The sequence below is a fragment of the Petromyzon marinus genome, chromosome 59, assembly GCF_048934315.1.
Source record: "Petromyzon marinus isolate PM22_M1 ecotype Great Lakes invasive population chromosome 59, UKy_Petmar_22M1.pri1.0, whole genome shotgun sequence".
NCBI lineage: Eukaryota > Metazoa > Chordata > Hyperoartia > Petromyzontiformes > Petromyzontidae > Petromyzon > Petromyzon marinus.
The window spans coordinates 1,159,794-1,179,016 of NC_133725.1; the positions used below are offsets into that span (position 1 = coordinate 1,159,794).

At 49.3% G+C, this 19,223-nt stretch overlaps 1 protein-coding gene across 1 annotated transcript; it reads right to left on the reverse strand.

Moving 5' to 3' along the window:
• Window positions 1–151: 151 nt before the first annotated feature.
• Window positions 152–17,991, reverse strand: LOC142905823 (uncharacterized). Its single transcript, XM_076052986.1, has 4 exons — window positions 17,491–17,991; window positions 8,325–8,845; window positions 7,239–7,358; window positions 152–1,194 (listed from the first exon to the last, which is right to left on the reverse strand). The coding sequence occupies exons 1-4, from the start codon at window positions 17,498–17,500 to the stop codon at window positions 1,036–1,038; spliced, it is 810 nt and encodes a 269-aa protein (XP_075909101.1). The 5' UTR covers window positions 17,501–17,991; the 3' UTR covers window positions 152–1,035.
• Window positions 17,992–19,223: the final 1,232 nt, after the last annotated feature.

Genomic DNA, 19,223 nt, shown 5'->3' on the forward strand with positions numbered 1-19,223 from the left:
CGGCACGAAGGACGTTTCAGATATAGCCGCAGTAGCGCGCCTGAAAGCGAGGCTCTTGCATTAGGGAGGAACACTTTTTGCACGAACGCGGAACGCGCACGCCGTTATAACGCGGGGAACCTGCCCGTTGTAGCGCGGTTCGTGAGCAGTCAAGGGTGTGAATACTTTATTGAGCTTCGGGGTTGAGTGGTACAGTGATGCAGTTCGCGAAATCGTACAGGAACGCGGTGGTAGCTGTGTACACGTGGATATGTCCCTTTGGCCATCTCACCGTGCGTGTGAGTAGTACACCATCTCTCCAAAAATGTTAACGTTACATTTATGGGTAAATGAGTTATTCGCGATTACGCGGCACTTGAAATGTCGACTTATTGCGCACCCTACGTAGCTAACCGTGCTAATCGGAGGTACAGTATTGGGTATGGGTAGTGTTTAGTCTGGGTAGTTCATTAGCAGTGTGAATGTTGAACTTCTGCACCGCACGTGGCCAACCTTGCTAATCAGAGACGTAGATTTGAGTAACGGGTTGTGTTGGGGCCTATGGGCAGTGTATGTGACCTTCTTTCGCACCACACGTAGGCAATCGTGCTAATTGGAGGTGCGGAACTTGGGCGGATCGCAACTCGCTGCTGCTACTACTACCGCGTTCAACGAGGACTTTTGTGATATGGTGAAGCAATCAATGTTTGGCGTGCAAGGATTTCAAACAAAAATGTGTACGCGAGGTTAGGCCCCTCTATGCCGTGCAGTGTGATTGGGCCAACTTCGCCTCCTCAAGGATCCGCCAACACCCGATGCAGTGGAAGAACATTTTATTGAAGTGGGGCGAGTGGATGAGTGGTTGAATGAATAAGTGGATGGATGGGTGGTTGAGTGGATGATGAGTGTGGGTGAATGATCGGGTGGTTGAGTTGCATGGGTGTGTGTGTCTGTGGGGTAAATAAGTGGCTGTGTGAGTGGCTGCGTGAGTGGCTGTGTGAATGGCTGTGTGACTGTTGTGACCACCACCCCTCCTCAGATGGGCTTGTGGATTGCTCAGATTTGGCTGTAAAACACAAAGAAGACGATGAGGTAGGTGCCAACGCTCAGGTAGAGGAGGATGCCGCTGCACAGACTGACGATGAGGAGGATCTTGGTCCTGCGGGAGCTTGAGCGCGCCGTGAGGAAGTCTCCCCGCTCGTTAGCAGACCGCGTCTGCCACGTGGGAGTGAGGTGGGGGTACATGCGTCAGTGTGATGCGATGCATAGGGGGGGGGGGGGGTGGGCCCGCCCGCCCGGTCAGCCACGGGGGGAGGAGGGGGATCAACACAAACGTTTTTTTTCGTGAAAGAAAAAAATATTAGAAGAGACCAATAAAATATTTCTAGCCTACAAATTATTGTGTACGGGTTAAATAAAAAAAACCCATCGGGAGCTATTGTGGTGAGAGTGAGTCTCGCGAGAAAGGAGGGAGGGGGGCCCAACAGTCTGATCTTGCCTCACCCACCAGCCCGGTCGAAGTCGCTCGCAGCGCCCCCTGGTGGCTGGGGCTGCCACGTGGCCTGGCCACCCGGCGCAGGCCAAGCGGAGGGTTGGTGGCTCACACGGGCGACGGGCCAGAATTTGTATTTATTATTCTGGAGGAGGAATCCAATAGCTCTTCTTTTTTTTTTTCACTGACGTCCACGTCGAGGCGGGTCAGAACGTGACGACAAACAATGCAAAAGCGCAATGGGCTTGCAAGAATAGAGGGAAGTTAAACAAATCGCTTTAACTTCTTTGGTTCTTTCGGTAAAGTCACGTAGAATGAGAATAAGATAATAAATTGATAAAATAAAATAACACAATAATATTCTCACGACGTTTCGGCCACAACACAAGCGGCCTTCATCAGGTGAAGGGGGCGAGACTGTCTGGTAGGACAGCGCTGGAGTGAGAGAGCCACGTTCAGATCACGGCTTTTAAGCTGTGTGAGAGGAACAAAGAGCCTTGACACAGGAATTAGCATAAAATTTAGCATTGAAATGGCTGAATGATTAGCTTGTGACTGGTCACAGAAATAGCTATGTTAAAAGTTAAAGCATACACATCCGCAGAGGCACCCATTGTTAAAAGGAATTAGCATAGAATTTAGCATTGAAATAGCTAAGTTAAGGCATACACATCCGCAGAGGCACCCCTTGACAATGGGATTAGCATAGAATTTAGCATTGAAATGGCTGAGTGATTCGCTTGTGACTGCTACAGAAATAGCTACGTTGAAGTCAGAGCATACACATTCACCGAGGCACTTAGTACAAATCAAACAGGAGAATTTAGCATTGAAATAACTAGGCGAATTTAGCATTGAAATAACTGGGTGATTTGCTAGTGACTGGTCACAGAAATGACTACACATCTGAGCTATTCACAGTACTATATAGTGAACCAATAAAAACTAAAATATAAATTACCTTCATGTTATCAATAAACTCTATATTCTCCAATCAGCTAAGCTACCAACCATAAGTCGTTATATATCACAATGCTATATGGCGAAAAAATGGGTGGATTCTTACCCTCAAATTTCCGTACCACGGATAGCTATGGGCCCCGTTCAGACGGACGAGTTCGTCCATGGTCGGAACAGAGGAGGGGGAGAGAGACAGCTGCGAGGCCCTAGTATGCTCCATGTTGTAAACCATACCATTAACCGTGGTGTGAGAGGTATTAAGAGGCAATGCTGGCGAAAGAGCTGCGGTCTGAAGGACATCGTAAAATTACAATTAATTAAGAACAGAAATGATTTAACACATCTTTCCAGTGGTTACTAAGCCTGAATCCATCTTCTCGGTTGAAATTGTCTCTGTGCTTGTATATGTGAATGGCCTCATGAACGAATCTCTCATGGTAGCCGGTTGGTTTGCAAAGAACCTCCGTCTTGGAGAAGTCAATGTCATGTGAGCCCACTGAATTGTAACAGTGGTCTGCCACGGCAGAGGAGTTCGTCTTACCGTGTTTCAAGTCTGCTTTATGTTCGCGGATGCGGTCCGAGATATGTCTTTTGGTTTCTCCAATGTAGCTACTACCACAGAGGCACTTTAGTTTGTAAACGCCTGGGTACTGTATGTCTGGAAGAGCATCTTTTACAGATGGAACTAAATCACGGATTTTGTGTACTGTGTTGAATCGGACCTGGATCTTGTGTTTATTCAGGATTTTGGAGATCTTTTTAGTGACCCCTGCAATGTAGGGTAAGGTGATGGTTTTGAGTGGCTCCACAAGAGGATCCTTCTTCATGACTGGAGTGATGGCTTTGCGGATTGTGTAGTCGGAGTAGCCATTAGCCCTGAGAGCCTGGTGTACGTGCTTGAGTTCACTGGTAATGTGTTCCTGGTCGGAAATGCATTGGGCTCTATGGTATAGAGTCTTGATGAGGCAGTTCTTCTGGGATGGATGGTGGTGGGAATCCGGTTTCAAGTAAGCATCTGTATGGGTAGCTTTCCTGTAGACAGAGTGGCTCATTGAACCATCATGTCTCCTTTTAATTAAGACATCCAGAAAGGGTAGTTTGCCATCTTTTTCGACCTCCATGGTAAATCTGATGGCTGGGTGTATGGAATTGATGTGGTCGCGGAATTGGTCTAGAGCAGGCTGGCCATGTGGCCAGATGACAAAGGTGTCATCAACGTACCTCTTCCATAAGGTCGGGCGTAGAGTGGCAGTCTGGATGGCGTCAGTTTCAAATTTTTCCATGAATACGTTGGCTACAACCGGAGATAGGGGGGAGCCCATTGGGGTGCCCTCAGTTTGTTTGTAGAAAGTTCCATTCCAGGTGAAGTATGTGTTGGTTAAGCAATGTCTCACCAGGGGGGGTACATCAGTATGCAGTCCTTGATGAACCAGGTCTTCAATGATAGCGATGGTGTCAGGTACCGGGACTTTGGTGAACAAGGACACCACATCAAAACTGACAAGCAGGTCGTTTGGGGACAGGGAAATGTCTTTGATTGTCGATACCAGGTGAGTAGAATTTAGTACCGCAGAGGTGGTTTTTCCAGTGAAAGGTCGCAGTATATCAGCCAGAAAACGTGCCAGTTTGTAGGTGGGGGAGCTGATAGTAGAGACAATGGGACGAAGGGGTGTATCTTCTTTGTGTATCTTTGGAAGGCCATATAATCTTGGTGGTCTGGCAGCAGAGGGTTTCAACGAGAACTGTTTGATCTCATCAATTAATGCTGTTGAATCAGAGATAATTTTGTTCGTTTTGGTGACCAGGCTGTTGGTGGGATCTCTTTTTTTTTTTTTTTTTTTTTTTTTTTTTTTTGCCGTGGCAGACCACTGTTACAATTCAGTGGGCTCACATGACATTGACTTCTCCAAGACGGAGGTTCTTTGCAAACCAACCGGCTACCATGAGAGATTCGTTCATGAGGCCATTCACATATACAAGCACAGAGACAATTTCAACCGAGAAGATGGATTCAGGCTTAGTAACCACTGGAAAGATGTGTTAAATCATTTCTGTTCTTAATTAATTGTAATTTTACGATGTCCTTCAGACCGCAGCTCTTTCGCCAGCATTGCCTCTTAATACCTCTCACACCACGGTTAATGGTATGGTTTACAACATGGAGCATACTAGGGCCTCGCAGCTGTCTCTCTCCCCCTCCTCTGTTCCGACCATGGACGAACTCGTCCGTCTGAACGGGGCCCATAGCTATCCGTGGTACGGAAATTTGAGGGTAAGAATCCACCCATTTTTTCGCCATATAGCATTGTGATATATAACGACTTATGGTTGGTAGCTTAGCTGATTGGAGAATATAGAGTTTATTGATAACATGAAGGTAATTTATATTTTAGTTTTTATTGGTTCACTATATAGTACTGTGAATAGCTCAGATGTGTAGTCATTTCTGTGACCAGTCACTAGCAAATCACCCAGTTATTTCAATGCTAAATTCGCCTAGTTATTTCAATGCTAAATTCTCCTGTTTGATTTGTACTAAGTGCCTCGGTGAATGTGTATGCTCTGACTTCAACGTAGCTATTTCTGTAGCAGTCACAAGCGAATCACTCAGCCATTTCAATGCTAAATTCTATGCTAATCCCATTGTCAAGGGGTGCCTCTGCGGATGTGTATGCCTTAACTTAGCTATTTCAATGCTAAATTCTATGCTAATTCCTTTTAACAATGGGTGCCTCTGCGGATGTGTATGCTTTAACTTTTAACATAGCTATTTCTGTGACCAGTCACAAGCTAATCATTCAGCCATTTCAATGCTAAATTTTATGCTAATTCCTGTGTCAAGGCTCTTTGTTCCTCTCACACAGCTTAAAAGCCGTGATCTGAACGTGGCTCTCTCACTCCAGCGCTGTCCTACCAGACAGTCTCGCCCCCTTCACCTGATGAAGGCCGCTTGTGTTGTGGCCGAAACGTCGTGAGAATATTATTGTGTTATTTTATTTTATCAATTTATTATCTTATTCTCATTCTACGTGACTTTACCGAAAGAACCAAAGAAGATGAATCATTGCAGTCACGAAAGCTTTAAATCGAAATTTAAATCGCTTTAAATTTCGATTTAAAGCTTTCGTGACTGCAATGATTCATCTTCTTTGGTTCTTTCGGTAAAGTCACGTAGAATGAGAATAAAATAATAAATTGATAAAATAAAATAACACAATAATATTCTCACGACGTTTCGGCCACAACACAAGAGGCCTTCATCAGGTGAAGGGAGCGAGACTGTCTGGTAGGACAGCGCTGGAGTGAGAGAGCCACGTTCAGATCACGGCTTTTAAGCTGTGTGAGAGGAACAAAGAGCCTTGACGAAGGAATTAGCATAAAATTTAGCATTGAAAAGGCTGAATGATTAGCTTGTGACTGGTCACAGAAATAGCTATGTTAAAAGTTAAAGCATACACATCCGCAGAGGCACCCATTGTTAAAAGGAATTAGCATAGAATTTAGCATTGAAATAGCTAAATTAAGGCATTCGCTTGTAACTGCTACAGAAATAGTTACGTTGAAGTCAGAGCATACACATTCACCGAGGCACTTAGTACAAATCAAAACAGGAGAATTTAGCATTGAAATAACTAGGCGAATTTAGCATTGAAATAACTGGGTGATTTGCTAGTGACTGGTCACAGAAATGACTACAAATCTGAGCTATTCACAGTACTATATAGTGAACCAATAAAAACTAAAATATAAATTACCTTCATGTTATCAATAAACTCTATATTCTCCAATCAGCTAAGCTACCAACCATAAGTCGTTATATATCACAACGACTTATGGTTGGTAGCTTAGCTGATTGGAGAATATAGAGTTTATTGATAACATGAAGGTAATTTATATTTTAGTTTTTATTGGTTCACTATATAGTACTGTGAATAGCTCAGATTTGTAGTCATTTCTGTGACCAGTCACTAGCAAATCACCCAGTTATTTCAATGCTAAATTCGCCTAGTTATTTCAATGCTAAATTCTCCTGTTTTGATTTGTACTAAGTGCCTCGGTGAATGTGTATGCTCTGACTTCAACGTAACTATTTCTGTAGCAGTTACAAGCGAATGCCTTAATTTAGCTATTTCAATGCTTTTAACAATGGGTGCCTCTGCGGATGTGTGTGCTTTAACTTTTAACATAGCTATTTCTGTGACCAGTCACAAGCTAATCATTCAGCCTTTTAAATGCTAAATTTTATGCTAATTCCTTCGTCAAGGCTCTTTGTTCCTCTCACACAGCTTAAAAGCCGTGATCTGAACGTGGCTCTCTCACTCCAGCGCTGTCCTACCAGACAGTCTCGCTCCCTTCACCTGATGAAGGCCTCTTGTGTTGTGGCCGAAACGTCGTGAGAATATTATTGTGTTATTTTATTTTATCAATTTATTATTTTATTCTCATTCTACGTGACTTTACCGAAAGAACCAAAGAAGATAAATCGCTTTAAAATCTACAAATAAAACTACTCAATTGTATCTTTGCCGGGTAAAGTCCACAGAGCTATGACCGTATTTGTTTCAAAAGCAACCTGGCCACAAATGGTTGGTCGATTAAGTTAGTGTCTTATCACTTGGACTTTGATAGCAAAATAGTCCAAACGTGTGTCCATTCTAAATGTGGACCCGGAAGAAATAATCCACACCAGTACGGGAAGAGACACCGCAAACTTCAAATATACAGCAGCAGGCATCACGGTCGGGTCGAACACACGACTTCCTGCATACCAGGTGCGGTAGGTAACATCTGGCCAGGTTAAGGGTACCTCGATAGCTCCCACGATGGCGAAGATCCCCAGGAGGAAGCAGCAGAAGACGGTGGCCAGGATGGAGCGAGTCAAGTAGGGCTTGGAGGGCTGCGTGGGAGGAGCGACCATCACCTGGGGCTGGTGGGCGGAGAGACGGCAAAAGGGGCATAGACTCAACACTGCCCACAGACTCACCACACTGCCCATAGACTCAACACTGCCCACAGACTCAACACTGCCCATAGACTCAACACTGCCCATAGACTCAACACTGCCCATAGACTCAACACTGCCCATAGACTCAACACTGCCCATAGACTCAACACTGCCCATAGACTCAACACTGCCCACAGACTCAACACTGCCCATAGACTCAACACTGCCCATAGACTCAACACTGCCCATAGACTCAACACTGCCCATAGACTCAACACTGCCCATAGACTCAACACTGCCCATAGACTCAACACACTGCCCACAGACTCAACACACTGCCCACAGACTCAACACACTACCCACAGACTCAACACACTACCCATAGACTCAACACACTACCCATAGACTCAACACACTACCCATAGACTCAACACTGCCCCTCTGGCTGTGACCTCCCTGTCACTCTTCTATTGCTACCACCGTGGTGACTGTTCCCATGAACTTCGCTCGTTAATTCCTCCACCACGCTCACGCTTGGGGGCTCGGTCTACCAGGCTCGGATTGTGTCGTCTCATCCCACACCGCGTGCAACCAACACGACACTGCAGGTCACAGAAACACTCGCGCACTCTCCCACTGACACCCAGTCGCCCACCCACCCACCCACTCACCCACCCACCCACTCACCCATCCACCTACCCACTCACTCACCCACCCACCCACTCACCCACCCACTCACTCACTCACCCACCCACCCACTCACCCACCCACCCACTCACTCACCCACCCACTCACTCACCCATTCACCCACTCACCCTCCTGATCACCCACCCACCCTCCCGATCATTCACCCACTCGCTCGATCACTCACCCACCCACCCTCCGACTCACTCGATGCACTCATTCGCCATCACCGGCCCCACTCAAACGGCGACATCGCCCACTCACGTGCACTCCCAGCGCGTACGGATACGCGGGAGTCATCAGCACCGGGAACGGTTGCCCAAACTGTTGCGGCTCCATGCCTGGCCGCTGGTTGTAGGCGTTGGGGGGCATGCCCCCCCCCGTCTGCATGCCCCCCCCCGGCTGCTGGCCGTAGTAGGCAGGGGGCACGCTCCCCCCGTGGCGCTGCTCCTGGTAGGCCGTGCCCGGCATAGCAGCGGGGGGCTGAACGTCGATGGTCTCGTAGGCGCCCGCCCCGTCGCCTTTGGACTGCAGCGCGTCTCCCTGCCAGTTCGGCGGGGGGCCCGGACCTCCGTGGCCCCCCGCGGCGCCTGCAGAGTAAGGGGGCGGCTGCGGGTTGCCGGGGTAGTCTGGGTAGGCGGGGTAGTCGGGGTTGCCGGGGTAGGCGGGGTAGCCGGGGTTGCCGGGGTAGGCGGCTGTCCCGGCACCGCCTGAGTACTGCCCCACAGCGACGCTTGCGCGGGGCAACTGGGGGAGAGCGGCGGTAGTGGCGGTAGTGGCGTTGTCTGCAACAACAACCAGGGGTGGGGGGGGGGGAGAGAACGCGGAGTCGCGTGTTGAGCACAACCCCAGACATCATCATCATCACCATCATCACCATCACCACCATCATCACCACCATCATCACCACCATCACCACCATCACCATCATCACCATCACCACCATCACCACCATCATCACCACCATCACCACCATCACCACCATCACCACCATCACCACCATCATCACCATCATCACCACCACCATCACCACCATCACCACCATCATCACCATCATCACCATCATCATCACCATCACCACCATCATCACCACCATCATCATCATCACCATCACCACCACCACCATCACCACCATCACCACCATCACCATCACCACCACCACCACGATCACCACCATCATCATCATCACCACCACCATCATCACCACCATCATCGTCATCACCACGATCGTCATCGTCAGCTTCGACGTCATCACGGTGCATGGGGCCGATTGCCCCTGGTTGTTTGCCCTGCAGCATGTCGTCAATTTGTTGTTTCCACTTTTCTCCTCTCTGCCCAAGTAGTGCAAACTTCTCTCTGGCACTCCGATCTCGTACGATGTTGTCAAGCCATGCTCCGTCATTCCACTTCCTTACATTTTCCCGAACAACAACAACAACAACGTTTAATTGTCCTGTTGTTGTTGTCAATCCTACTACATATGGTGTCCAAATAGTGCCCAGTTTCCTTCTCACCACTACTGGCCTGCCTGCCATCATCATCACCATCAACATCATCATCAACAACATCATCATCATCAACATCATCATCAACAACATCATCATCAACAACATCATCATCATCAGGTCGTCTTGCTGCTACGTTGGTCGCTCTCTGGGTCCAGCTGCCAAGCAGCATCCTACCGGAGCTGGACATTTCCACTGCCAACATCTCATCTCTTGTCCACGATTGCCAGTCGATAATAATGATAATAGTTATTAATTAATGATTTATCCTCGAGAGCCACTCCCATGTGCAGGTCACGTGTTCGGAGTATTTGGCTGCTGCTAGCAATGTCCACGTGGTGAGAAATTCACTTCGTCTGTGGTGGCCATGTCGCTTCTGAAAAACATAGCTCAGTGGGGGCCCTGGTAAAATAACAAAAATAAAATGTTTAGTTTATTTTAAACATAAATGCACATTCAAAGGAAAATAGATTTATGGGTTAGAGGCCGTCCATCAATGACGTCACGCGATTTTGGACCCCCCCCCACCCCCCTCGTCACACGGCGTCACGAAAAGTCAGACCCGCCCCCCTCAACTATGACGTCACAAAGCTCTGCCCCCCCCCCCACCCCTCCAAAACAATATTTCCATTTTGAAAATAAAACATGATTAAAATCGCTTTAAGCTATTGTCATTGTAGGGCGTATTTAATGTGGCGCTGCACTCTGATGTTGTATGAGAAAACATTTATTATAAAGTCTATTTAATTAAGTAGAACGTGTTGTCTATATTTATTTAAAGTTGCGCATTTTGATGTGACGTCACATTTCTTAAACCCCCCCCCCTCGTCACACATCGTCACAAATGTCTGACCCCGCCCCCCCCCCCTCTAGGTGCGTGACGTCATTTATGGACGGCCCCTTAATTCATTGGGGGGGGGTCACAAGATATCTAGACCACCCTGTACATTGCACATTTAAATGTAACTTGCACATTTAAATGTTACTATCGATACACGGGTAAAGTACAACAACAACAACGTGGCATTGCACATTTGCAAATGCGTGCGCGCTCGTATCAGCCACTCATCGCCTGCTACGGAATATTCTTTTGTCGGTTTGAAGGAAGCCGTCCGCTAAGTGAGAACGAGGAAGTCAGCGGAGGCGATGGCGGCGATGGGCCACAGAACATCGACTTAATGATAATAATTATTATTACTATTAGGGCGCCCGCCTTGCCCTCCCGTCGGTCAAGTCAAAGTCCTCGCAAGACGCGGGATTTCCACTGCCGCTCCCCGCAGTGCGGTGGGTGACGGCGTTGACGCGGCGCACTTCACGTGGCCTCCAAAGTCCACGGGGGGTTGCGTGCACTTTATCTCTCTCTCTCGCTCTTTATTGAGGAAGTGGCGTGGGTCCCGTGGCCCCGGTGTGAGTCTCAAAAATCGTGTGGCGTCCCGGCAATAACCACCAGCAGCAGCACCACCACCAGCAGCACCACCACCAGCACCAGCAGCACCACCACCAGCAGCACCACCACCACCAGCACCACCACCAGCACCACCAGCACCACCAACACCACCACCAGCACCACCACCACCAGCATCACCAGCACCACCACCACCAGCATCACCAGCACGACCATCAGCACCACCACCACGTAAGTATAAATGTTGTGTCGTTATACCCGCCACCACACGACGCAGCCAATCAGCAAAGGGCCGTCACAAAGAACGAACCGTGACAATCCCGATATGAGTCTCCGCCACGCACGTGGTTTCTGTGTTGGGAGGGTAAAACCCCGCTACGTTCACAGCTACCGTGACGTTTCGCCAGCAACTACAACCAGCATCGCCATGCGGACAGCCACAGAGAGTTGTGGAGATGATCGCTGGCTGTCATTACCTGCGAAACGTCGTCCTCGAATTATAAATGTTGTGTGGGTTTAACGACATCGCCACTGGGGGGACAAAGGCGGCCGGGCGTGGTGCTGGCCACCCACCCCCTCGTGTGCCGTGCCGGCCTTCATAGGTGCTACTCGCTAACAGCACTTGCCCCAACAGTCTCTTGAGGCTATACGGGGGGGATGGGGGATCTTTGTCTTTGTTGTTAAGCATGTCTTCTTGGTCTTGTTTCTGTTGCGGTGTTGGCGTTTTCTATTCATTTACAGATTTATCCCCAGCGGCGATGTTGGTTACACACCGCACCAGGTACTCATTTGAGTCTGAGTCGACCTGGGGGAGGCCCAGGACCGGCTCAGATGGCCGCCTGAGGCGCGCGCTCCCAGCAGCGGCTGGCGGGGGCCGTTTGTGAGGGGGCCGACACTGACTCACTCACACATCATACACTGACTCACTCACACATCATACACTGACTCACTCACACATCATACACTGACTCACTCACACATCATACACTGACTCACTCACACATCATACACTGACTCACTCACACATCATACACTGACTCACTCACACATCATACACTGACTCACTCACACATCATACACTGACTCACTCACACATCATACACTGACTCACTCACACCATGCACTGACTCACTCACACATCATACACTGACTCACTCACACATCATACACTGACTCACTCACACATCATACACTGACTCACTCACACATCATACACTGACTCACTCACACATCATACACTGACTCACTCACATCATACACTGACTCACTCACACATCATACACTGACTCACTCACACCATGCACTGACTCACTCACACCATGCACTGACTCACTCACACATCATACACTGACTCACTCACACATCATACACTGACTCACTCACACATCATACACTGACTCACTCACACATCATACACTGACTCACTCACACATCATACACTGACTCACTCACACATCATACACTGACTCACTCACACCATGCACTGACTCACTCACACATCATGCACTGACTCACTCACACATCATACACTGACTCACTCACACATCATACACTGACTCACTCACACCATGCACTGACTCACTCACACATCATACACTGACTCACTCACACCATGCACTGACTCACTCACACATCATACACTGACTCACTCACACCATGCACTGACTCACTCACACATCATACACTGACTCACTCACACATCATACACTGACTCACTCACACCATGCACTGACTCACTCACACATCATACACTGACTCACTCACACATCATACACTGACTCACTCACACATCATACACTGACTCACTCACACATCATACACTGACTCACTCACACATCATACACAGACTCACTCACACATCATACACTGACTCACTCACACCATGCACTGACTCACTCACACATCATACACTGACTCACTCACACATCATACACTGACTCACTCACACATCATACACTGACTCACTCACACATCATACACTGACTCACTCACACATCATACACAGACTCACTCACACATCATACACTAACTCACTCACACATCATACACTGACTCACTCACACCATGCACTGACTCACTCACACATCATACACTGACTCACTCACACATCATACACTGACTCACTCACACCATGCACTGACTCACTCACACACCATGCACTGACTCACTCACACCATGCACTGACTCACTCACACATCATACACTGACTCACTCACACCATGCACTGACTCACTCACACATCATACACTGACTCACACATCATACACTGACTCACTCACACCATGCACTGACTCACTCACACATCATACACTGACTCACTCACACATCATACACTGACTCACTCACACATCATACACTGACTCACTCACACCATGCACTGACTCACTCACACATCATACACTGACTCACTCACACATCATACACTGACTCACTCACACCATGCACTGACTCACTCACACACCATGCACTGACTCACTCACACCATGCACTGACTCACTCACACATCATACACTGACTCACTCACACCATGCACTGACTCACTCACACATCATACACTGACTCACACATCATACACTGACTCACTCACACCATGCACTGACTCACTCACACATCATACACTGACTCACTCACACATCATACACTGACTCACTCACACCATGCACTGACTCACTCACACATCATACACTGACTCACTCACACATCATACACTGACTCACTCACACATCATACACTGACTCACTCACACCATGCACTGACTCACTCACACATCATACACTGACTCACTCACACATCATACACTGACTCACTCACACCATGCACTGACTCACTCACACATCATACACTGACTCACTCACACCATGCACTGACTCACTCACACATCATACACTGACTCACTCACACATCATACACTGACTCACTCACACATCATACACTGACTCACTCATCATACACTGACTCACACATCATACACTCACTCACACATCATGCACTCACTCACACATAATACACTCACTCACACATCATACACTCACTCACACATCATGCACTCACTCACACATCATACACTCACTCACACATCATACACTGACTCACACATCATACACTGACTCACACATCATACACTCACTCACTCATCATACACTCACTCATCATACACTCACTCACTCATCATACACTCACTCACACATCATACACTCACTCACACATCATACACTGACTCACACATCATACACTCACTCACACATCATGCACTCACTCACACATCATACACTCACTCACACATCATACACTGACACACATCATACACTGACTCACACATCATACACTGACTCACACATCATACACTCACTCACTCATCATACACTCACTCACACATCATACACTGACTCACACATCATACACTGACTCACACATCATACACTCACTCACACATCATGCACTGACTCACTCATCATACACTGACTCACTCACACATCAAACACTCACTCGCACATCATACACTCACTCACACTGCCGCTGACTCACTCACACATCATACACTGACTCACTCATCATGCGCTGACTCACTCACACATCATACACTGAATAACACATCATACACTCACTCACACATCATACACTCACTCACACATCATACACTCACTCACACATCATACACTGACTCACACATCATACACTCACTCACTCATCATACACTGACTCACACATCATACACTGACTCACACATCATACACTCACTCACACATCATGCACTAACTCACTCATCATACACTGACTCACTCACACATCAAACACTCACTCGCACATCATACACTCACTCACACTGCCGCTGACTCACTCACACATCATACACTGACTCACTCATCATGCGCTGACTCACTCACACATCATACACTGAATAACACATCATACACTCACTCACACATCATACACTCACTCACACATCATACACTCACTCACACATCATACACTCACTCACACATCATACACTGACTCACTCATCATACACTCACTCACTCTGCTGCTGACTCACTCACACATCATACACTCACTCACACATCATACGCTGACTCGCACATCATACACTCACTCACTCTGCTGCTGACTCACTCACACATCATACACTGGGAGTGCCGTGCTACAAGCTATGGCTGCAGGTTTTGTCGTACGTGTTATGTATATCGTTTGTTGTTAAATTTAAAATCACAGTTCCTATGATTATTGTTGTTACATTGTTTTTGTAGCGTTATTTTGGCGATTCGACAACATATGGTTAATCTAAATAGTCTGATGGTTGTTGTTGACTTGCACCACATTGTGATTTTTGCACACAGCGTTTTTATAAGTTTTTTTGTGTGGAATATTTGCTGGTTCATTCCTGGATGTTTCTGTTACGCGTTGTCGCTTTAAGATGTTCTGTGTTCATATTGTGTTTGTTGCGGTTGTACCCGACTTAAGAGCCGCATGGCTCACAGGGCTATACCTAAATAAATGAAAACTTGAGATAATCGTCACCGGATCGGCCAGGTTCGTAGCGCAAACCGCTTACCCGTAACCACTGCTCACATTTACACGTGAACACATGTTACACACACACACGCACACACACTCACACACACGCACTCACACACAGGGTGTGGTTGGCGGTGGCCCAGTTGGTAGCTGAACGTTATCGCAACGTTGAACACACACGCGCACGGGTGGGATCCGGGTTCACCAACAGGTGGTGGTCGTAAAGACCGAGGCAGTTGAGCTTGAGACGAAGTGCAGAACATCTCCACGCTGCCAGACACCATCAGGCGCTGTCCAGACCCACGCTTCGTGATGCTGAAGACACGTGACACGCTGCTACATCTTGCGAGCTCGCTTATTGTTGCTGTAAGATCTTCGGTGTATGGGGGGGGGGACGATGCTGATGATGATGATGGGAGGAGGATATTCGTGTGTAATGTACGTTGGACTTCTTTCGCGCCGTACGTAGCCAACCGTGCTAAGCGGAGGTGCGCAAGGAGGAGGTCAAACTAAAACACAAGGGTTATGGACTATATGGGTCTCACGTAGAGACCCATAGACTTCATCGAGACCCACAGGCGTATAAAGAAACCCCATGGACTTACACAGAGATTCATAGACTCACGCAGAGGCTGACTCCCAAGACACCCCGAGATTCCAGAGTGGAGCGGTGTGAGTGAGGAAGGAGAAGGGAGACGAGTGAGTGGGTGGGTGAGTGAGTGGGTGGGTGGGTGAGTGGGTGGGTGGGTGGGTGAGTGGGTGGGTGGGTGAGTGGGTGGGTGAGTGAGTGGGTGGGTGAGTGAGTGGGTCGGTGAGTGGGTGGGTGAGTGAGTGGGTGGGTGAGTGAGTGGGTGAGTGAGTGGGTGGGTGAGTGAGTGGGTGGGTGAGTGAGTGGGTGAGTGAGTGGGTGGGTGAGTGAGTGGGTGGGTGAGTGGGTGGGTGAGTGGGTGGGTGGGTGGGTGAGTGGGTGGGTGGGTGGGTGAGTGGGTGGGTGGGTGGGTGAGTGGGTGGGTGGGTGGGTGAGTGGGTGGGTGGGTGGGTGGGTGAGTGGGTGGGTGGGTGGGTGAGTGGGTGGGTGGGTGAGTGAGTGGGTGGGTGGGTGAGTGAGTGGGTGGGTGGGTGGGTGGGTGAGTGAGTGGGTGGGTGAGTGAGTGGGTGGGTGGGTGAGTGAGTGGGTGGGTGGGTGAGTGAGTGAGTGGGTGGGTGGGTGGGTAAGTGAGTGCGTGGGTGGGTGGGTAAGTGAGTGGGTGGGTGGGTGGGTGAGTGAGTGGGTGGGTGGGTGGGTGAGTGAGTGGGTGGGTGGGTGGGTGAGTGAGTGGGTGGGTGGGTGAGTGGGTGAGTGGGTGAGTGGGTGGGTGGGTGGGTGAGTGAGTGCGTGGGTGGGTGGGTGAGTGAGTGGGTGAGTGAGTAAGTGGGTGGATGAGTGAGCGTGTAAGCGAGGATGTAAGTAGGTGAGTGAATGAGTGTGTGAGTGGATGAGTGGGCGAGTGAATGAGTGGATGGGTGGGCGAGTGAATGAGTGAATGAGTGAGTGGATGGGTGGTCGACATAATAGGTTTGCCAGTGCGTGGGTGAGCGAGTGAATGTCTGAGTGATTGGGTGGTTGAGTGAATGATTGTGCGAGTGATTGGATGGGTGGATGAACAAATGAGTGGGTGAGTGCTTGGGTGCGTGAGTTTGTGGGCGAATAAGTGCATGGGTCGTTGCGTGAATGAGTGGGTAAGTGGGGTTGTAAGCGAGCTATTGATGACCTACCATATGGTGGTTTCGCACAACACGGGGGCGGTGGGAGGGGGGAATGAAATCTTCGAGTGGACGCTGACGTGGATAGCGAACCACGATCGTAGCGACAGAAGAGGGGCACGGAGGTGACCGACCACCGGTTAGGGAGACCAAAATACTTCAATAATCCCCCCCTGCCCCCCCCTGCCCCCCAATCGGCAGCCCCTCGCGCAGCAAGCGGCGAACCTCCCTCCGCCTCCCGACCCAGCGGACGCGGTGTTCGTACCTCGACTCATGGCTCTTGCTGCTGTCTCTTCACCAGCGCGCGTCTCCTCCTCCTCCTCCTCGTGATCACTGCGGCCACGCTTCCTCCTCCACCCACCCTGCACCGCGCCGATACTTCTATAAGTCTCCGCGCAGTGCGACCTTTGGTCCCTTCCCTGGTCAGCAGCCGCTCCCCCATCTCCCGGATTGGTCACCGCGCGTACGGAGGCCAGGAGCGGTGAGGCTTTAGGGTGCAGCCGATGTCTGGAAGTTATTGAGTCTGTGGGTCTCTAACGTAGAAGACCCACAGACTCACTACGGACTCGCATAAAGACCCATCGGCGGGGGACTTGGGGTGCAGCCGATGCCTCGCCTAGAGACCCATACACTCGCACAGAGACCCGTAGACTCACACAGAGACCCGTAGACTCACACAGAGACCCGTAGACTCACACCGAGACCCATAGACTCACACACACCCATAGGCTCACACAGAGACCCATAGACTCATACAGAGACCCATGGACTCGCACAGAGACCTAGAGACTCACACAGAGACCCATAGACTCACACAGAGACCCATAGACTCACACAGAGACCCGTAGACTCACACCGAGACCTATAGACTCACACAGCGACCCATAGACTTACACAGAGACCCATAGGCTCACACAGAGACCCATAAACTCACACAGAGACCCATAGACTCACACAGAGACCCATAGACTCACACAGAGACCCATAGACTCACACAAACACCCATGGACTCGCACAGAGACCTAGAGACTCACACAGAGACCCATAGACTCACACAGACACCCATAGACTTACACAGAGACCCGTAGACTCACACAGAGACCCATATACTCACACAGAGACCCATAGACTCACACAGAGACCCATAGACTCACACAGAGACCCATAGACTCACACAAACACCCATGGACTCGCACAGAGACCTAGAGACTCACACAGAGACCCATAGACTCACACAGACACCCATAGACTTACACAGAGACCCGTAGACTCACACAGAGACCCATATACTCACACAGAGACCCATAGACTCACACAGAGACCCATAGACTCACACAGAGACCCATAGACTCACACAGACACCCATGGACTCGCACAGAGACCTAGAGACTCACACAGAGTCCCATAGACTCACACAGACACCCATAGACTTACACAGAGACCCGTAGACTCACACAGAGACCCGTAGACTCACACAGAGACCCATAGACTCACACACACCCATAGGCTCACACAGAGACCCATAAACTCATACAGAAACGTATAGACTCAGATAGAGACCCATAGACTTACACAGAGACCCATATACTCACATAGAGACCCATAGACTCACACAGAGATCCATAGATTCACACAGAGACCCATAGACTCACACAGAGACCCATAGACTCACACAGAGACCCATAGACTCCCACACACCCATAGACTCCCACATAGACCCATAAAATCGCACAGAGATCCATAGATTCTGCCACGTATACAATGTAATGAGGTTCACAGTGGTGTTGAATGACGGTGCAGTCGGTGAAGCAGCGTTAGGGGTGCTGTAGAGAAGTGCCTCCGAGTCCGGCTCGACTGACTTCCGGACCGGTTCTTAGCACGCGCCAAGAAGCCAGCTGATTGAGACTGGAACTAGCTGGGCGTGGCTAGGGGCGGGGCGACGTGGCTAGGGGCGGGGCGGCGTGGCTAGGGGCGGGGCGGCGTGGCTAGGGGCGGGGC

What these genes read in the sequence shown, in the direction of transcription:
- LOC142905823 (XM_076052986.1), bottom strand. An exon ending in CGTACGCGCTGGGAGTGCAC is followed by an intron (nt 7,359 to 8,324) that starts GTGAGTGGGCGA and finishes TCCGCCCACCAG; the next exon opens with CCCCAGGTGATGGTCGCTCC. An exon ending in CCATCGTGGGAGCTATCGAG is followed by an intron (nt 1,195 to 7,238) that starts GTACCCTTAACC and finishes CCCACGTGGCAG; the next exon opens with ACGCGGTCTGCTAACGAGCG.